Source organism: Phoca vitulina, unplaced genomic scaffold, assembly GCF_004348235.1.
Source record: "Phoca vitulina isolate PV1807 unplaced genomic scaffold, GSC_HSeal_1.0 scaffold261, whole genome shotgun sequence".
Taxonomy (NCBI): Eukaryota; Metazoa; Chordata; class Mammalia; order Carnivora; family Phocidae; genus Phoca; species Phoca vitulina.
In genome coordinates, this window is record NW_022589948.1 from 27,193 (window position 1) to 49,667 (window position 22,475).

General features: G+C 35.1%; 1 protein-coding gene across 2 annotated transcripts in view; it reads left to right on the forward strand.

Moving 5' to 3' along the window:
* LOC116629070 (E3 ubiquitin-protein ligase UBR3-like) overlaps positions 1-22,367 on the forward strand; it is a 40,042-nt gene extending 17,675 nt beyond the window's left edge. For both annotated transcript variants that reach the window (XM_032399349.1, XM_032399348.1), the window contains exons 5-9: positions 5,925-5,991; positions 12,117-12,247; positions 13,564-13,792; positions 20,640-20,819; positions 21,383-22,367. In XM_032399349.1, the coding sequence (XP_032255240.1) occupies positions 5,925-5,991; positions 12,117-12,247; positions 13,564-13,792; positions 20,640-20,819; positions 21,383-21,525 (750 nt within the window). In that variant the 3' untranslated portion in view covers positions 21,526-22,367. The remainder of the gene's footprint in view (positions 1-5,924; positions 5,992-12,116; positions 12,248-13,563; positions 13,793-20,639; positions 20,820-21,382) is intronic.
* Positions 22,368-22,475: the final 108 nt, after the last annotated feature.

The window sequence follows — 22,475 nt, forward strand, 5'->3', positions numbered from 1 at the left end:
AGGGCGCCTGGGTGGTTTAGTCGTTAAGCGTCTGTCTTCAGCTCAGGTCATGATCCCAGGGTCCTGGGATGGAGCCCTGCATCGGGCTCCCTGCTCAGCGGGAAGCCTGCTTCTTCCTCCCCCACGCCCCCTACTTGTGTTCCCTCTCTCGCTGTGTGTCTCTCTATCAAATAAATAAATAAAATAAAATAAAAAAAAGGATGAGAAGAGGACGGTGACATCTTAATTACTACTATAGAGAAGTGATTGTAACAATTAAAAAATGTTGTAAGAATTTAGAATTGGAGAGACCCTAGAGGTAATCTGCTCTTACCACTTTGTTTTAAAAATGAAGAAACAGATTTGAAACTGTAACAGCAGCAAGATTTCTATTTGTAAAGAGTTTTATTGAATGAGGGTACATATTGCAGTCTACTTAATTTCATTCATACAAGTTGTGTCAGAAATTTTTCCCTGCTGTCCCTAGAACATTATGTACTCAGCAGTGCTATTTATACACATGACATTCTTCATACTACTACTACTTATTCTTTATTTGTATAGCTCATATGAAATAGGAGTAGAAAATGTTGTTTGTGTTGTATGGAACTGAAAAGAAAAATATTTAACTTTATAAAGTATTTTTTAATTTACATTTATATTAATTTTTTGTTTAGATTTATTTGTAACCATCAGATAATTCAGTTCAAAAGAAAATTATCTCTAGTATTATATGTACATGGGTCTAATTAGAGAGTTTGTCAGAGAAAATAGGATCTTTTAAATCAAGATAACTTTTTAAGATTATATTCACTGTGGCCATTACCATAGCAATGTCCATTTATCTGTGTGCAGTGACCAGATCATTAATTTCTGTGACATTGATGTACTTAACTGTTAATACAAATGAAGACATTTAAGACACTCTTCCCTCTGTGTAACTGTAAAACTATGAATGTCCGTTGTGCAAATATTAAAAAATAGAAAAAAGCATAAAAAAGAAAACATTTACCTTCAGCTGTACCATCCAGAGATAACCATTGTTTATTAATTTTTCTTGTTTACTTCTAATCTTTTTTTTCTGCATACTTTTAGGTAATTGAGAAATACTTAAAGTAAGTTACTATGTAAATATGCTTTTAGTACTCTTGCCTTTATCAAGACAGAATCCAGATGAACAGTTAAAACTAATTTGTCAAAATATAGCAAAAGCAAGATTATTGAAATTAAAAGACGGAGTTGCTTTTCATAAATTAATAGGTAAAAGAAAAAATTAGTTTTATTTTTGGAGATAGGAGGTTAATTCTAATCATAAATTACATTAATGGTTAAAAGTAAGATAGGGAATCATAGAAACTTTTGGTGGGAGGGCCTTAGAAATGTCTAATGTATTGCTTTTCCAGTGCAGGAATTGATTTTACAACATTCCTGACAGTTGGTAAACCTTTTCATAAACACTTCCAATGATAGGGAGTTTACCTAGTTTCTGAGGCAACTTGTTCTTTTGTTTGATAGCTCTAATTGTTAGAATGTTCTTCTCAATACTGTGTTAAATACTGTAATTTTCACATGTTTCTTATTTTTTCCTTTAGAAAGATTTTTATTTTTTTAAAGATTTATTTATTTGAGAGCTAGCGAGCACGCAATAATGGGGAGGGGCAGAGGAGAGGGAGAAGCAGACTCCCCGCTGAGCAGGGAGCCCTATGCAGGACTGATCCCAGGACCCTGAGATCATGACCTGAGCTGAAGGCAGATGCTTATCTGCCACCCAGGTGTTCTTGAAATATTTTTATTTTTACTTCATAAGACACCTCCTTAAATATTTAGCTTTAATTATTTAATATTCTGTGCTGTACATGCCTTTTTCATCTATTCACTCCCTTTTAAGTGTGTGATTTGATTCAGTACACAGGCATGGGCTATCTTTTGATAAGCATACTGTTTGTTAAGGTCCAATTTTTTTTTTAGCCTTTTAGCATCTATGCTAGACTGTTGGCCGGAACCCAGTGGTCAAAAATGAAATGTCTAGGTTTTGACCCTCCCAGCCCCCCAACACTGAACAGTTGACAAGCTAGAGGTCCCTCTCTGCTTTGTACTTGTAGAGTTGATTTAAAGTAAACTACCTCTGGGCACGTGGGTGGCTCAGCCGGTTAAGCGGCTGCCTTCGGCTCAGGTCATGATCCCAGGGTCCGGGGATCGAGTCCCGCATTGGGCTCCCTGCTCGGCGGGGAGCCTGCTTCTCCCTCTGCCTCTGCCTGCCTCTCTACCTACTTGTGCTCTCTCTCTCTCTCTCTCTAATAAATAAATAAATAAATAATCTTAAAAAAAAAAAACTATCTCAGATTATAGTGACTTACTTAAATCTTTGTTTCATTTTATTGTTCTAGTCTTCAAGATCATCTTTGGATTTTATTTTTATACTCTGATATGTTAAATATTCCTTTTAGCGTTGTATATTCTGTGTTAACAGCCTTTGAGTATTATTTTAACCTTCTGTGAATTTACCTGACTTCTTTTTATGGAGCTCACATTTTTTTCATCTGTCTAGTAAATTCATCAAAGAAAATAAGAAAGGTTAATTTGGTTGAGAAACCATCTGTAAATTTTGCAGGCTAGGAGTTTGAATCTATCTCATTTTGGGCATTATACATATTTTGTGCCTGAAACACATATGGCAATGTGTCACTTCCCTGCCCAGGGATTAGTTAAGATTTCAAAAGTGTTTCTCCAGGCTGCACAAATGCTGTCTGGATTGAAGTTGTACTTGATTTATTTCCTTCCTTGTCCATTGGACCATGATTTTCTCCCAGCTTTCTATACTGCTTCTTCATGGATAAATAGGGAAGAACTAAAACTTACCATCACGGATTTGGGGTTGGGTGTGGTATTGTGGTCATAACTGTATTTTCATCTTCCTTAATCCTGAAATTCCCACCACTGGGGGTTCTTCCATTGTTAAAAGTATTGTTTTTTCTCAAGATAAAAATATGGGACTTGTAATAGATAATATAGTATCTTGAGCAGATCGTCACAGTTAGGATTGGAAATCAGAATCATATTTAAAATTTATTTATTGGGCGCCTGGGTGGCTCAGTTGGTTGGGCGTCTTCCTTCAGCTCGGGTCATGATCCCAGGATCCTGGGATCGAGTCCCACATCAGGCACCCTGCTTGGCAGGGTGTCTGCTTCTCCCTCTGCACGTGCCCCCCACCCCCACCGCTTATTCTCTCTCTCATATAAATAAATAAAATATTTTTAAAAATTTATTTATTAACTTAAAACTATAATCCATATTCATTGTTGAATAAATAGAAAATAAATGTTAATAAAAATGTAAAATTATATATTACTCTATCATTTAGAGGTGGCTTATTGTAAGCATCTCTATTTTAACAGATTTATATGTAGTATATTTTAATGGTTTAATGGTTTCATGCTATACATGCTATTCTGTAACCTGCTTTTCTCACTAATGACCATTTTGAACATTATAAGGAATATATTTTAACAGCTTTTATATGTATATATTATCAATACTTAAATGGTTTCATACTCTATATGCTATTCTATACAGCATGCTTTTTTCATTTTTAATAATGGTTTTTGAAGAAATATCTGGTCACAATGAAAATAGAGCCTCTGGCATTGTTTTCCTTTGAGGTATGCTATAATTTATTTACCTAATCTCCTGCTGTTGGAAGCCAAAGATTCTTTTATTTTGCTATTATAAATAACATTGTGATGAATAGTTATGCGTATAGTCCTTATTCACTTGTCTGTTTCTTTAGGATAAATTCCTATAACTGAAACTTCTGTTACAATGATAAATATACCTAAAGGCTTTTGACATGTGTATTGACAAATTGCCATTCAGAAAAATGACAAGACTATGTATTTTCCCATCATTCCTTTAATCTCCCGTCCTAGCTGTATTTGATAATCTACCATGATGTGAAACCCAACTCACTGGTCTGTTTCCAGACTTCTGTCGTTGTGCTTTTGTTCATGCTGTCTTTTCTTGGAATGGCTTTCCTCTCCTTTGCTTGGTTACTTTTACTTGTTTTTTAGACTGTAAGGTTGGGAAATTTATAGAACTTTGTTATGCCATGACCATTGCTTGATCAAGGATACTCTTTTTATAGGAAGTTTATATTTGAAATTATGAAGTAATCCTAGCCTGGGTTATAAAATGTTTTTTTTCCAGATTGGGAGAACAGTTTCACAAATGGCTGATAGCTGGATCTCACACTTTAGAACTCCCTGGGCCCTGTGTCATGATTTTATATTTTTGTGTCTGTTTTTTGTCTTTTAAGGCTCCAAATTTCATTTTGGCAAGTTACTCCAAGAGAAAGTGAGGGTGGTGGAAGAGGAGGAGGGGAGTGTAGTTTGGCCGTCAGTACTGCTGCCAGGTGGTAGATGGTCAGAGAGGACTGGCGAAGGGGGGATTTCACGGGGAGGGCATATGGAAGTGCTGAGTAAATGCCCATTGACTGAGCCAAATGTTATCTTTGGAAACCCCCAGCCCTGAGGATGGATGCTAGGTTTGCCAGAAACCTGAAGTTAAGGCTCTGGTGTGTAGGCCAAGGAAGCCATACCAGCAGATAAAACAGCAGCATGAAGCCAAGGCTACTTTTCTGCTTTGGAGATTTGATGGGCTGTAATTGAGAAAGTATCTGGGAATATGTACTATAGTTCTAACTGCCACCACCAGCATAACACCTTTGTTAGTACAACAGATTGTATACAAAATACTACCACACATGTCTTTGTAAGATCATTGGCTCATATGTGTTTGGAAAATAGGAAAAAGATGTCGGTTTAACATGGAGGTTTGGGATTCCTATGTAGTCTTCCCTGGTTCAGGAGAGCTAGGATAATAGGGGTAGAATCCTATCCTTTAGCTGGAGGGGAAAAAAACCTGAATTCTGCTGTGAAGGCAGAGGAACCTTTTCAGCAACATTTAAAGAAAATGAGAAATTAGCCCTGGATGCAAAGGAGCACTTGCATCCAGGGCTGCCTCCCCAAGAGGCACACCTCTAGCTTCCCATTGGTTGCAAGAGGGGCAGACTGCTGCTTCCTCTGCTCTTTTCCCCTCTGTGCTCTCGTAGCTGGCTAGGTTCCCATTCTGTTGTTGTGATGCTGTGTTAACATCCCCTGAGACAGCCTCAAACCACTCCAAGATGTTTGTCTGGGCATCCAAATGATATCCCCAGGTACCGATTATTGCTTTTGTTACCTCTGGTTACAAACTTGAATAGGTTGTGAGTGGTCTGCCCCTCATTCCTTTTTTCCCCATAAGCTTTGTTATTTTTAATGTGAGTTTTTTTTTCAGGAATGAATATATCTACATATAAGCAGAAATGCCTGTATTTTCTTCTTGGATTTTTTCCCTAAGTATCTTAAAATTTGTTACTACTTTTTAAACTGTCAACTCCAGCTTTTAATGTGCTATGCTTATTTTTCAGAATTTGATTTCTTGAACTCATTTTTTCTCTTAGATCCTTCAAAGCCTTTTCTCTATTCATTGTTTTAGCCCTCTTCCCTTGCTCTCTTTTCTTCCTGTGCTAATCTGCTTCCCTCCTTCCCTTTATGTTCTTTGTGCATTTGATGTTATATTTATAAGGTTAGGAAATTTTTCTTAATAGGAAATTTTTTATTTTGGCATTTCTGGGTTTTTCAAGTCTTCCATTAAAAGCACAGATTAAATTTAAGAGTTCTTATATTTTAATACTAAGGATTTTCATTATATATTTTAATTACAATGCTAATTTTAAAATTAAAAATACATTTTATTACAGTATATACATAAAAGTGAAATGTGTTGATTAATACTATGTAAGCATGCCTATGTTACATATTTAACATAATTTATAAGCATACTTATATTTATGTAAAAAAAAATCCATGACTAGGACTGTATGTGATGCTAATTTTGTTTTCCTCCAGGAGGATCAGGATGGGAGTCAAGGACTGGGCAAGAGAAAGAGGGTCAAACTAAGCAGTAGCACCAAAGGTATTTATATTTAATTTTTTTCCTTGTATAAAAAGTTAAAAATGAAAACCAAGAAACAGATTCTAACTATAGACACAGACTGATAGTTACCAGAGGGGAGGTGGGTGGAGGGGGAGCAGTTAAACAGGTGATGGGGGATTAAGGAGTGCACTTGTGATGAGCACCAGGTGGTGTATGGAAGTGTTGAATCACTCTATTGTACACCTGAAACTAATGTGACACTGTATGTTAATTAACTGGAATTTAAATAAAAACTTTAAAAAAAGCTAAAAATGTTTAATCATTAAGAATACTTGATGGGCTAGCCATTTTGAAGGGAGAATTATGTTCTTAGATTTGTCTAATGATGGAGAAAGTATTGTTAGGGAGTGATTGTGGGGGACCTCAAAAGCAAATGAAACCCTTACTATTGGAATTTTGTTTATTGTTTTTTCATAAGATGTGCATTATTATATTTGAGCCATAAAAAAGTAAATCTTTTCATTGATTCTTTGATTTGGATCCAGTGTTTTTGATGTAAAGTTTTAGTTCGATTTACATCTTTTTATAATCTGGGTTATGCAGTTTCTAGAGTGAAAAAGCGTAAGTATGGGAGAGATGGTGAGAAAGAGAGGTGGGAGGAGGGAGAGAATAAAAATGAATGGCACTTAATTAAGGGTTCAGTAAGGGCTCAATACATGTTTGCTCAAAGGAAGAAGTAGGTATTTGTGTACTGAGGGAATAGATTAGTGATAATAATGAGTAATATTTATTGATCTTTTTGTATATGATAGACATAGTGCCAGGCACTTCACATATGTTGTTTCATTTAATTCTTAAAGTCACCATACAAAACAGTAATTATTATTATTATTAATTATTATTACTATTTTATGAATGAAGAAATGGAGGCATGTTAGAGATCACAGCTAATGAGAAGTAGATCCTTAATTCAAACCCCAGAGCCTAAGCTGTTAATTACTGTTTTCTTGACCCTTACTAAAAGCTTTTCTGGAGTACTTGTTACTAGTTGACAGCCTGCGCTCTGGATTTTGCCGTGGATTTCCGCCGTGGATTTCCAAATCTTAACATGGTCTATATTCTGGGTTAGTATGGTCTGTTAGAGAGTCTCCAGAGGTTAAATTATTATTTTGATGAAAAAAAGATTATTATTTCTGTGCTGAGTATATCTTGTGGTATATTTACAACTGCTTGGAAAGGTGGAGCAAACAGGTAGTTTCAGTTGAGGCTCATTTTGTAAGTCTGTTCTGAGTTACTTATGCTACTGCATTTAACTTGGGGCTCCTAGTGTTGGGGACCCCTCAAGATCTTCTAGCCAGACTAAGATGACATTAGCCAGATTAACAGGAGAAAATAAAATTTAATATTGTACATATGGGAAATCACACAGACATGGAAATTCCAAAAACAGGCAAAATAAAGTATATAGGTAATTCTGAACTAGGGAGAAATGGGTAAGGGTCTGGGACTTCAAAGGGAAGACATGCAATTCATAGGAAGATGAAGAAGAGTAATATTTGATAAATACATGTTTGTTGGGCACCTTAGAAATAATAGGACACGGGTCTTGCTAGGTTCCGCCCTGTCTACCATACTTAGTTTATATCATAAAGTAGTTATCTATGGTGATAGCTCTCTTCCTGAAGCAGGTCCTCTATCTAAATTCTTTTTAGGTTTTTGAGGGGGAAGGTAAAGAGCTTTTCCTAAATCTGATGGATTTTGATTGCTTTTGTTTAAGTATAGTTGACACACAGTGTTACATTAGTTTCAAGTACACAACTTAGTGATTTGACAAGTTTGTACATTATGCTGTGTTCACCACAAGTGTGGCTACCATCTGTCCTGTTACATCACTATTACAGTATCATTGACTGTATTCCTTATGGTCTGCTTTTTATTCCTGCGACTAACTCATTCCATAACCGGAGGCCGGTATCTCCCTCTCTCCTTCACCCATTTTGCTCATCTGCCCACCTGTTCTCTTCTGGCAACCATCAGTTTGTCCTGTGTATTGATAGGTCTGATTCTGCTTTTCGTTTGTGTATGTATATGTGTATGTGTGTGTTTGTATATATATGTATATTATATATATATGTATATATTAGATTTCACTTATGAGTGGAATCATAGTATTTGTCTTTCTCAGTCTGACTTATTTCACTTAGCATAATATCCTCTAGGTCCATCATGTTGTCTCATGACAACTTCATCCTTTTTTATGGCTGCCTCATGTTCCATTCTGTACATATACCACATTTTCCTTATCCATTTGTCTATTGATGGACACTTCCATATCTTGGCCTAAATAATGCTGCAGTAAACATAGGGGTGCATATATCTTTTTGAATTAGTGTTTTGGTTTTTTTGGGTAAATACCCAGTAGTGGAATTATTGGATCACATGGTATTTCTGTGTTTAATTTTTTGAGGAACCTCCTAATCTTCATGCCAAAGGAGCCCATCTTGGGGTGGCCTGCCCTTGGCGCTACACTAGCAAAAGGCATGAAATTTGCTCTGTGGTCCAGGATGCACACGTGCACACATGTTCCCCTTCTTCCTTGCCTAGCAGAGAACCTGTGGTGCCTGAAGGAAATTAGAAACCCATATGGCGACCTGGCCTTTGACTTATCAGAGTTGTCTATGTATTTACCTGAGTCCTTGATACACATCTGAGTTGAAGTGGACTGTTAGGTACATACTTGAGTTTCAGCTTTAGGGATGCCTCGAAAAAAAAATACCTGTTATGGTGTAAGAGGTCATTGTTTTCCTTCAGTCTGGTCAAACTTTGGTTGAAGATACTTTTTATGGAGACTTAAAGTTGAAGCTTATTTTATACCTGATTTTTTTCATATTTGAGATTGGATTGATTATCTTCTCTTCCTTCCTCCACTGGTGAGAAGTGGTACAGAGATTTAAGACTTGATTGGTTATCATTTTTGCTTTAAGTATGTGCATGGCAGAAAAGGCTTTTTGAATTAGTAGAACCCCTGTTTTCACAAAGTGATAGTTGCTTTTGAGATATTGAAAGTCCAGGGATTGGTTTAGTTTTTGTAAGAATTTGGTTCAATGGTTTGAAAGTGAGCTGGAAGTAAAATAGATAATGATAGGCAAGAGGTTGAGGCACTGTGCTACATTCACTGTCTATTCTTAAAACCTAAATTTTAAGGATGAAGAAAGTGAGGCCTAGAGGGCTTCAGCTAACATGATTATTGAGCTCCTGAGTTACGGAGCCTGGACTCTGCTGTCTAATGAACATCTTTACGTTACTCATGTATTTGTACCACATACCAATTGCTCAGAAATCTCTTTTTACAGTTTGGCTTAACGTAGTTTAGGTATTGTAAAAATCATGACAATTTAATCCAGATTTTAAAGGTAAATATGTAGTTGTACATAACTAATGGAAGCATTTCTAACCACATTTCCATAACATAACACAACACACAAAGCACATCACACATGTTTTAAATATCTTGGGGAAACTGACATCACCTATTTTAAGAACGATAACAGTGAAGATATTGTGGGGTTTTTTTCTTTGCTTTTTTGTCTGAAGATGAAAAAATGGAATCGTACATAATTGCAGTTATTTTCATTTTAGTAGAAGCCATAGCTTTTCTGGTTCATTTGGATTGTTCTATTTATTTAAAAAAAAAGTGAATGTATCTTTTTCAATATATGACATAATAATTATGGTAGCTTCAGGCTTTCATTTGGCAAATGCAGACTTGCAGAGTCATAACTGAATTCTAAGATTAATACTACAAGTTTTTTTAGCTTTGTAAATATTTTTAGAAACCCTTTTCTGTAAGAATTTTATTTTTTTTTTGGTAGTCTAAAATTTTCAATCATATTAGTGCTAAATAAATTGCAAGAATTAAATTGACATCAGCAGTATGCTCTGGGTTATATTCAAAATTAGAATATAATTTTGTCACCTGATTCACTTGGGCCCTAATTTTATTACTTTTTGGCTTTGAATCTGTCAGTGTGTGCCTTTGAATATATTTTACCTAATTTTTTGCAAGACTGGTTTATTTCTATTTTTAAAATCATTGTCATATCATGGGAATGATCTAGTTCAGGAGGAAGAGATTTCTGTTTTGCAAGTAGAAAATTCTGAGATTTATTTATTTATTTTTAAAAGTTTTATTTATTTGACAGAGAGAGAGAGAGACAGTGAGAGAGGGAACACAAGCAGGGGGAGTGGGAGAGGGAGAAGCAGGCTTCCCACTGAGCAGGGTGCCCAATGTGGGGCTCGATCCCAGGACCCTGGGATCATGACCTGAGCCTAAGGCAGATGCTTAATGCCTGAGCCACCCAGGCGCCCCGAAAATTCTGAGATTTAGAAAATAAAGAATAAGTAGTTTCTAAGGAGATGTATAGTATAATTGTATTTATATTTTTATTGCTGTTACTTTAGCTTATACTAAAGGCACACTGAAAGGGAGTTAGGGAATTGGGACATAACTTTTGCTTCTCTGTAGTTAAAATTGTAATGTCTCCAGAATAATGAAATTATTATTCTGAAAATAATGGGTTATTAATTATTAACAGAAAAATTGGGTTAAAGTTATGTCTAATAAGTACTGATTCAAGCCTGTTAAAATCAGAATGTCTTATAGAAGGATCAAGAGAGAGATGGCATGCTTATTGATGGCCTGCTTATTGTTACATTTTTTAAAAAAGATTTTATTTATTTCTAGAGAGAGAGAGAGTGCGGGAGTGTGAGCAGGGGAAGGAGCAGAGGGAGAAGGATTAACAGACTCTGTGCTGAGGGCAGAGCCCAATGTAGGGCTAAATCTCAGGACCCTGACATCATGACCTGAGTTGAAATCAAGAGTGGGATGCTTAACCGACTGAGCCACCCAGGTGGCTATTGTTACATTTGTTACATTTTTAGACCCATGACCTGAGGAGATGTGGTGTGACCACATTACTCAATAATAGAACTGTGAGACTGAGGTAGTGTTAGTTGAAAAAATGCTTCAAGGTTACTCTGCAAGACAACTCCAACTGTAATGTAGTTAGGGCTATATATGAGTATTTTGGTGTATGTGATATTATTTTTTAAAATCCCTCATCAAACTCTAGTCCTTGTGTAAGCATCATCACTGAACCAATCCATTCACAGCTAACACTTGCTGTATCCTCTTAAATGTCCTTATACAGACCTGATGATCCAGAGCAGTAGCCCAAGCCCAAGATCATTTGCTCCAACAAAGACCAGTTGTCAGAATTTTGTAGTTCTTTTTTAGGAAAGATACTAGAGAAGGTGAGAGAAAGAAATAGCTGAAGTATTAAAAATACTCAGTTCATTATATACCTGTTGAGACCTTTCTCTTGACTAAGGATGCAGAGATTAGTAGGAGACAAAGTAGCCCTTAAAGATAGCTTAGAAATTGGCCATTTAGTAATTTTATCCCTTTTTGAATACTTCTATTTAAAAGGGGCATCCATTTTCGGTTTCCCCTATGCATGAAGAAGGGCATCTTGAGTCCAGTGCAAGTAAGCATGTATAACATTCTTTATAATTTTCCTGGTATATTCTTACCAGATAAAAAGTAAATGCTTCTGTATATACTAGTGTAAGCAGTTCATTAGTAATTACTTCCTGCAGCAAAATTAGTATTTCATTTTTGAAGAACAATTTTAAAGAAATAAATTATTGAATACTATAACAATTTCCCCCCTTTTCTCTAAAAACTAAAAATTAAAAGATTCAGTAACTTTGGGATTTATGGCTTTAATATTTTGTTTTTAGCTTAAAATTATTACTATTAATATTAGTATTAAGTACTAATGAATATTGTTCTTGTAAGATAATCTGAATCTTAGTAGACATTTTAGATAAATGGCTTATGTTAAGGGCAAGTAATTACTTATTTTTTTAGTACCTGCTTCCTTTTAAAATATAAGGATTAAGTATTTTATTATTTATATACCATGGAGATTGTAGAAACCTGAATTGATGATGTCAGTATTATTATTGAATTATTGAAAGGGTATCCTTAATTTGTAGATACACTCAAGTGTTTGAGGTTAATGGCTTATTAATTATAGTAAGGTTTAAATGAGATGAGCAACTTAAATCATTAGGTGATAAGTTTTCTTTTTTTTATGTAGATCAATCTATAATGGATGTTTTGAAACATAAAAGTTTTCTAGAAGAACTATTGTTTTGGACTATAAAGTATGAATTCCCTCAGAAGATGGTAACTTTCTTACTCAACATGCTTCCAGATCAAGAGTATAAGGTATCAATGTTTTTTCCCTTCCTTTCTGAACTTTGCTCCCCTTTCTTTGCCATTTCATTATGAAAATTTTTTGGTTTGTTTTTAAGCTGTGGCTTATTTTATTGTAGCTTTGAGGACCGAGATAACACTAATAAAAAGCATTAGCTTCTTTTGCTGTCAAAACAGGGTTTGCACAAAAAGCACAGGATCATAGCAGTATTCTTAAGGGTAGTCTGTCTGCATGAAACTTGGTCCAAAGAGAATGCTGGGGGACAAACAAAAACATAATTACACAAGTAAATATGTAGTCAATTAAATTGTGGTAGGTTCTCCAAAGGAGAGGTACAAGGTGCTATGAGAATGTTTAAGGGGGCAACTGAATTTGGATTGTGGGGCTAGAGGGGCATCTGGCTGGCTCAGTTGGTAGAGCATGCTACTCTGGATCTCGGGGTCATGAGTTCAAGACCCATGTTAGGTGTAGAGATTACTTAAAAAAAAAATGGATTGTGGGGTTAGGTTTGAGAAAATCATAGGGTGCTGGCCATAACCATTAAAGACAGAACAGTTTTGATCTATATACACATGTAGGTAGGTGAAGGCTCTAGTCCCAGAGGGTCTGGACCCTCACCTATGACCACCATGTGGTTATGGCAAAGTCACACAGCCTAGTGTATGAAAAGAAAATAAATTTTGCTGTCGTTCTTCTTCCTTTTTTTTTGGCTGTAGTTCTTCTTATGGTTTAGGTAACAAAGCCTCTTTAAGAGTTACACTTTAATGAATAATGCCATTGTTTTGTGTCTTTATACCCGTTTAAGAAAACAAGAAGAAATGTATATGTTACATAGAAAGAGTATTTATTTAGTCAGATAGTGGTCAGCTTTCCAGTCAAATAGAAGACATTTCTTTTGGAGTAATCACATTGACTTTCTTGATTTTAGTTATATTAAATCCTCTGGTATGGTTTTTAGTTGAGACTTTAGATTTTGTTGTTAAAGTAGATAGCACAGAACAAAGATACCTACTTTGACATTAGTTAATTGATATATTTGTAAGCAAAGTGTATTTGTATTTTTAAATCATGGTATTTATAATTGTTCTAAAACTTTAATAATTTAAAGTGCCTACTAAAATTTTTGTAACCACCCAAGTATTTTGCTAATGTTCCAAACAAAAGAATGTGACTACCATCATAATTGAAATTACTTTTAAAATTACTGTGGATGTCATCATAAGCTAATAATAGCTTTAAAATGTTGGTACTAGGTATTGGAAAATGTGTTATAAAACTCAAAGTTAAACTAATATGTTTTTTTCTTCCTATTTAAAAAAATTTACAGGTTGCTTTTACAAAAACTTTTGTTCAGCATTATGCTTTCATTATGAAAACACTGAAGAAAAGTCATGAGTCAGACACAATGTCTAACAGAATTGTGCATATTAGTGTTCAGTTGTTCAGCAATGAAGAGCTAGCCAGACAGGTAACAGAAGAATGTCAGCTGCTGGATATTATGGTCACTGTGCTATTATACATGATGGAAAGTTGCCTTATTAAAAGTGAGCTACAAGGTAAACTCAGAATTATTTCACTAGTTTTATTATTGGTATACTTTGTGTAACTAGTCTTAAAAACCTCCTTTTAAAATGCTTAAGATAACTTTAAAAATATTATAAAATAATACATCTTTGTTAAAGAATTTTTTGAAAATTTTCATCAAAATTTAAAGACAAACTTTATTATTTTTAAGACAGACTTTAAAATTACCTTTAGCTTTGTTATTCACAAATAACTATTGTTAACATTTTTGGATATTTTCTGTCTTTTTGTGTGGTAAGAGTATATTTACAGATTCAAATAATACTTTAAAAATATACTACAACTTTAAAAATATGTTACTATATTGTACATGTTGAAAACATGTTTTTAAATGATTGCAGGTATTATATGGATTTACCATAATTTAACCATTTCTTTATTAGACATGTTCCTATTTTTTATTATAAATTTGTTTTTATCTGCCTTAGACATTGTTATATGCCTATAGTTTTAGAATTTAAAAGTTGAAATAAATCTTGCCTTTTTTTTGTTTTCCCTTAGTGAGGTCTTTAGTTTTTTCTTTGGTGCCTACTATATGATTGATAATCACTCCTCAAACTACCATAATACTTCTAGGACCTCCTCCCATTCTCATTTCACTGTGGTCTTTCATCTTAACTTTACCTCTCTGTAATAATTTGTATTATTTGAGTATTTGCTATGTATGAGGCACTGTATTAATACCATTCGTATGTTGTCTCAGTTAAGCTTCTGACAGTTCTCTGAGATTGGTGTTACTATTATCCTTATTATTCTCACTTTAAAGATGAATAAGTTGAGGCTTAGAGAAGTTAAGGCATTTACCATTGGTAATACAGCTAGTAAATGACAGAGCCAAGGTCTTCTTATCTCCTGATGTCAGAATCTGCCCTTACCCATGACACAAAGCAGGGCAACATCGATTGTATTGTATCTTCACTTGTTGGCACGTGGAGCTAAACTTTAATAACAAACAATACGTGAGATTAAATCTTAGGACTTTTCCATTGTCTTTGGAGGAGAGATCTTGTAGTTGAGACTTGCTTTGTTCCCCTTTTACCTCCTTTTGCATATCAACTACTGTTTTCTCTCTGTTCTCATGTGATCTATTCTCATGTGATACCATAACCTGAAAATTGGTGTATGCTCAGTGCAGGATGCAACGCCTTATATATGCTAATAATAGCTAGCAAATATGATAGCTACCCTCTTTTGAGCATTCACTATGTGCTATGCTCTTTTCTCAATACTTTGTATTATGTTATTTAACCATCTGTGAAGTAGATACTGTTTTTTCTTTTTTTTTTTTTTTAAAGATTTTTATTTATTTATTTGAGACAGAGAGAATGAGAGAGAGAGAGCACATGAGAGGGGAGAGGGTCAGAGGGAGAAGCAGGCTCCTTGCTGAGCAGGGAGCCCGATGCGGGACTCGATCCAGGGACTCCAGGATCATGACCTGAGCCGAAGGCAGTCGCTTAACCAACTGAGCCACCCAGGCGCCCGATACTGTTTTTTCCATTTTATAGGTGAGGGAACTGTGGCTTAGGGAGTTGAAGTCAATGATGTATGGTTTTATAGCTGTAAATAGTAAGGCTGGGTGTCTGCTCACTATGAGACTCTGTCTTCCTATTGTAGGTATAGTGGGAGCATAATACATTATTTACATTAAGCAATATATCTCTTCACTTTTTTAAAGGAAAATTTAAAAGCTGCTTTGCATTATAGCTCTTCTGTCTTCATGTAAGATGACCCTTTTTTCCCGAAGATTCAGCTACATATATTACATGTATTGCTTGTCCTTTTTTGAAATAGTATCTATCATCATTCAGTTGTATCAATGATATTCTTATATATAGAATTATATATTTAGAGAAGGACTTTTCACAAAAAGAGTATTTTTAATTTATAAACTAGAAAACTTTAATTTTTAAAAATTGTTTTAAATTTTTAAAGATTTATTTGAGAGAGAGAGAGAGGTGGGGCGGGATGGAGGGAGAGGAAGAGAGAGAGAGAGAGAGTCTTAAGCGGACTCCATGCTGAGTGTGGAGCCCAGTGCCAGGCTCTGTCTCATGACCCTGAGATCATGACCTGAGCTGAAATCAAGAGTTAGATGCTTAACTGACTGTACCACCCAGGTGCCCCTAAACTAGAAAACTTTTTTTTTTTCTCAAAGATTTTACTTATTTATTTTGACAGAGAGAGAGAGACAGTGAGAGAGGGAACACAAGCAGGGGGAGTGGGAGAGGGAGAAGTGGACTCCCAGCTGAGCAGGAAGCCCGTTGCAGGGCTCGATCCCAAGACACCGGGATCATGACCTGAGCCGAAGGCAGATGCTCAGTCATTGAGCCACCCAGGCGCCCCTAGAAAACTTTTAAAATTTAGAAGTATCTGCTCTTTTGGAAAGAATCTGGAGTCTATTTTCTTGACTAAATGGTTTAGCTGTGCTTATTAGTTATATATAGCTTGCACTTGATCTTCAAGGAAGAATGTTTGAGATGTGTTGAAATCTCATATTTTTTCTGTAGCTAGATTTCCTGAAAGAGTTTATATTTGTTTCCTTGCTTTTTAGTCACTTAGTAACTGACCTCAGTCTAGTGTGCACTGCCATCATTCTGTTGCTCTCTCTGACATTGTTTGTGACTCTAGTGGTCACATGTTCTGCTTTTCCCAGAATGGCTCCAAGTAATCCTATTGTTCTGACATAGTTATTTATACAATCTCCTTTACTCTCAAAACTCCCATTTTATACAATAAATTATATGATCACCCTTTTAATGACACACAGGATGGGGAAACCTGTGGCCACTCTTTGGACCTTATCTTTCCTGATTTTCAGTAGCATTTCACACTGCTGATTGTCTGTTCTTTCTGTGACCCAAAACTCTTTTCTGCTTGTTCTGCTGATGTTGGTGTTTTTTGTCACTTTGTCCCAGTGTCTTTGCTCTTCTCACTTTTCCCATATTTTCTGAAATCATACTGCAAAGTCTTATTTTGCTTTCTGTATATACTTCCCTTCTAATGCAGTTAGTCTGTTCTGGAGATTCTTACACAAATTGAATTTTCCGGAAGCTAAAAAGCTGTTAGTAGCATTGCTAACTAAGATCTTTAAATATAAATGTATTTTTTCCAGCAGTAAATTAATTATTTCTAAGCTAAGGTCTAAAATGATCTTTAGCTCCCATGGTGTTTTATTCCTCTTTTAAAAGTAGCATAATGTTTCATGATACATATTTATTGGTTTTCTAAAAGCACCATAAACTTTCCTGTTTTTACATCAACAGTATTAGAATGGGCTTTAAATATATTGAACTACCTATAACTAGCTACAGATATTACAACAGGATCTCTGTTGTAATAAATAAATACTTTGTTTTTATTTTTTAATAAATCTGTCTAGCTTTTGCAGAAATTTTCATTAACAGTATTTGAAGATTTTGTCTATACTATTAGTAAATACAGAAGCTGATACAATGAGAATTCACATGGCCACAGCAATAGCTAAAGATTAAAAGGAAAAAGCCACTAGTAGTAAGCGATCCCTACCTTACACTTTTACTTTGTTATATTTGCTTCTGCACCATATTACTTTGTGATTCCAAACAACTCATAACTACTCATATCCCTGAAATTTTACAATTTGTCATATGAAACAGTCTATATAAAAATGGAAACTTAAAACCATATGTTGCAGGGGTGCCTGGGTGGCTCAGTCGGTTAAGCATCTGACTCTTGATTTTGGCTCAGGTCATGATCTCAGGGTTGTGGGATCGAGCCCCACGTCAGGCTCTGCACTGGGCATGGAACCTGCTTAAGATTTCCTCTCTCTCTCCCTCTGCCCCTCTCTCCCGCACTCACTCTTTATCTCTCTCTCACAAAAAAGCCAAAAAAACCCCCCAAAACCCCAAAAACTGTATGTTGCATAACCATAAGAATATCTGTAGATGGTAATAATCCCAGATTGATCTGTCCTGCATATCACACTGTTTACTGAGCTATATTCTTTGGATGTCTACAAGTACCTCGAACACACAATGTCCACACCAAAAATTCCTTCTTCTCTCTCTATCAAGCCTGCTTCTTTTCTATTATTGTGTGTGTGTGTGTGTGTATGTATGCGTATGTGAGTACACAAGTGTGTGTTTGGGTACCATCCTCCAACCACCTATACAGTTGCCCAACTTAACAACCTAGGAGTCATTTTTTACTTCTTCGTGCTCCTTGTAGATGCAATGAACATCACCAAGTCTGTCATTTAAACCTTCTGAACATCTTAAAATAGCTGTTTCTCTTCATCTTTACATCTTCACGCCACCACCATAGTTCAAGCCATTGCCGTCTCTAGGCGTCATACCACTAGCCATCACCACCCTCCTTTAGTCACTGTCCACGCTGCGTATCTGATCATGTCCCTGTCTCTCAGCCCTGCCCCCCAGTGACTTGCCATCCTCTTCACATGAACTCCAAACTCCTGAAGCTGATTTTTAAGGCCTTCTGGTTTCATTTGTGCCACCCATCCTCTGCATTCTTTGTCCCAACGATTCCATTCTTTTTTTATATTGCTTCCTCTACCTAGAACACAGTTTCTTCTCACATCCCTAGTTTATTTGGCTGATCCTAATTCCTCCTTCATTCCGTAGATCTTAGTTTAGACATCACTTCCTCAGGAGAGTCTTTTCCTCAATTGTAGACTAGCTGTATTTGTTCTTATGACTTCTTGTACTTTGCCTATGATAGCTGTATCACACTGTCTTCTTATATTAATCTCAGTGGATAGACTGTGTAAGTTTTGATTTATTTACCACTTTATTCTCAGAACTTAATAGAATACCTGGCCCTCAGTAAGTGCTCAATGAATATTTGTTGATGAGTGAATCTCAGTTGGGGAAAAATAGAAGTCCTAGTCACTTTATTTCACCAAAGGTTCCAAGGTGTTTTTCATAAGAACAGTAGTATTTAAAGCAGAGCCAGGAAAATAGTCATTTTGATTAATTGTATTCTGCTTATTCATATTCTGGTTTCAATTGAATACAACAGTGATTTTCACTGTTTAAAAAATTTTAAATTCCAGGATCACTGAGCACTGTCCCATTAATATCAACTGCTCACCAACTCATGGTGGCAGTAGTTGTCAGTCAGAGAGGGTTTTCTCATCTCAGGTGTGGGTGGTTTGTAAAAGTCCCACTTCTTCATTCAGTTACACCCTCTCTCATCCTATTGAGAGGCACTAAAAGAGAGCATACTTAACTTTGTGGGTCCTGTTCTTATATATTATTAAATTTAAGAGTTGGGTAAAGTAATTTCATGGACTGAAACCTAAATTTAATGTATGGAAAATAAGAAGTGCAGTAGAAGCCTCTTCACTGATGAGTTTATTTTTTTAAATTTTTAAAAAAGATTTTGCTTATTTGAGAGTGAGCTCGTGCGCTCAAGAGAGAGAGAGAGCACGCGCGCGCGTGAGTGCATGTGCACAAGTGGGGGGAGGGGCAGAGGGAGAGGGAGAAGCAGACTCCTCGCTGAGCGGGGGCTCAATCCCAGAGCAAGACCCTGAGATCAGGGCCTGAGCAGAAGGCAGACGCTTAACCAACTGAGCCACCCAGGCGCCCCCATTGATGAGTTTAGCAAGTAGATGGTTAGTTGAAAAAGTTGGTTAAAGTGAGGAATCATAAAAAAAATGATACATGTATTAAACAGTACATTTTAACTTAAAATACAGAGATGCTTGTTCATTCTCTAATCTGTTAATTTTGGGCAAAGCATTTTTAAGTTATGGTTTCCTTGACTGGAGTTCTCCCTCATCACTTCTGCAAAGCATCATCTGTGATTTCCAGTTTCAGTTTCTTTAGATTTAGAACATAAAAATCTTTATGAAGCAATCTGAGTGTAAAATTCTAGGTTTTTATGATTTTTCTCTAAGATTTTTTAACATTTTCTTAAGCACTTTTATTGTCTCTCAAAAGTTTGTGATCCAGTTTTTGTAATACCTGTCTTCATTTATTCATATTTCATCAGTTTATGTACTTTAAATTTTATAATAAAAAGAACAGTTAGTGTGCACAGAAACAAAAACAGACTCTGGATAAGTATATATCTTGGCTTATGTACTAGGGAATAGGTTAGTAGCTTCGAGCATTCTGTATATTATGGGTATTAGTATGTTTTACAGTAGGAATGGGGGGCTCATTTGTCCAGTGAATTAGTTAATTTGGAATAGGTTAAGAGAGCTAATGCATATACGCTCTAACTTCTAATAGTAAAGATTTGTACATATCTAATCTTTCCCTACCCACAATAATTAAACTTTGAGGATTTTTTTTAAAGGCTTAAGAAGTTTATTTATATGTGTATCTTTCATTTTTGGAATACTGTATTTGCTAAAAAGTTATATTTACATATTCTTTGAGTAGAAGAAAGCAATTATGTATCGCTTATATCATACAGATTTGTTGATAAGATGTAATGAGATTAATCTAGGGATAAAAATATTGTATTGATTGGAACTGAAGATACTGCATTATGTTGTTAAAATCAAGAAAATAATAAGGTTTTATGAACATATAGCTAGTTCAATATCATATAATATGTTAGACATGTGGTAATAATTATTATAATGATGTGCTTAGTGTTGTGTTAATCCTTCATTTAATTCCCTTAAGATACGTGTCTTTTCCCCATTCTGTAGGTGGGGAAATTGATTCAGAGTCTAAGTAACACACCATATGTCTGCCTGGAGTTTGAATTTAGAGATCCCTGATTCTAATGTATATAATGTGTATCATTGGTAAAGTTTTTTTTTTTTTTTTTTTAACTTATTTATTACTGGACTGTGTGTGTCTGTTTTAGATGAAGAAAATAGTTTACATGTGGTAGTGAACTGTGGAGAAGCATTACTGAAGAATAACACTTATTGGCCTCTTGTCAGTGATTTTATTAATATCCTTTCTCATCAAAGTGTGGCTAAGAGATTTTTGGAGGACCACGGATTGTTAGTTACGTGGATGAACTTTGTATCTTTCTTTCAAGGTATGAATTTTACTTTTTTTGTTAATTTTTTTAGTTTACAAAATGCCTAATGCAGAACCATCAAATATACTAATTAAGAGATAATAGCACATCGTTCAGATTACATGTGAAATGTCTCATTTTAATTAACATTTGTAAGTACTTTAATCACGTGTTCATGAAAATGTCAGAGTTATGAAAAATACCAAATTATTAAAAAGGAAACAGGAGTGTAAATCCTGGACTTTAAATCATTAATCTATTCTTCAAGAAAGATTTATAACACTTTCATAAAATTTCAACAAGCATCAGTTAAAATAGTTTTGACTTTCTTATTTAACATATTCAATTATGTTATATAAGAGACAATTCACAAAGTGTTTCTAAGAAAACCTAGTTTGTAAAAACTTCTAAAAGGACCAGATTATTTTACTTTAAATAATTTATTTATTTCTCTACATATTGTGTCACTTATGCCATTTGTGTGCACTGAGTGTTTGGTACTAGGAAGTATTTTACTTGATTTTTAATATGAATACTTGCTTCCATTTGGCAAGGTTTATATCTGCTTTAATTTTTGCAAGGTATGAACTTAAACAAGCGAGAACTAAATGAGCATGTGGAATTTGAGTCTCAGACCTACTATGCTGCCTTTGCTGCTGAACTTGAGGCCTGTGCACAGCCAATGTGGGGGCTCTTATCCCACTGTAAAGTTAGGGTATGTTGAAAATGTTTTTGTTAATTTCTGTCTTTACCTTTAAAAGAGTGATTTAAGAAAAAGATTTGTGAGAACATTGATTTGTTTACTCATATATATTAATGGGCAATGTTTAATTATGAATTCAGCTCTGTGAAAGCTGACCTGAGACATTAACTATTATTCTTCGGCAAGTTGGAGTTCATTATATTATCAGATCCTTGCAGCCTTCCCTTACTGTGAATAGTCTTTGGAGCTTTAGAAGTCTCCACATTTATCTTTATTGCTTCATTTTATCCATTATCAATTAATTACCTGATGCTTCTTGTCTTTTAAGGAATGAGAATAGTTCTTGATAAAGTTTACATTTTTAAGATTCCAAGCACAAAATTAGTATACATTTCATATAACTTCCAGTTGTCTGCAAAAGGAATCTTAAGAGTAGCATGGCAGCAACATAAATTCTTATAATTGGGTAAGAAAATGATCACTTGTAATTGCATGGACTTGTGTCTTTGTATATATATATTTTACTTTTGCGTTTTAAAGTATTGGTTTGATGGGTCTCCAGAGTCCTTGGATGATCCAGAAAAATGGGATTTCCTGACCCTACTAAACTAAGAACTTGACTGAGATTTTGCTATATGGATCCCATGAAGACCACTGCCAGCCTGTGTCAATAAGAATGCTGGACAAGATTTTATAGTGGAAATATTTTAAAGCCTTGGATTCTGAGCTTGGCTCTGCCTTTTTCTACTTACATTGCTTGGTCAATTCATTTAAAACTATTTGATCGTCTCCTTCTTTCTCCTTATTTTTTAGGGAAAAAAAATTGGAAACAGGACACTAAAGCCTGCCCTTCTTCACAGGGTTATTATGAGGTCCTCCTCCATATGTTCTTTATTTTATTTTATTTTAAATTTTATTTTATTATGTTATGTTAATCACCATACATTACATCATTAGTTTTTGATGTAGTG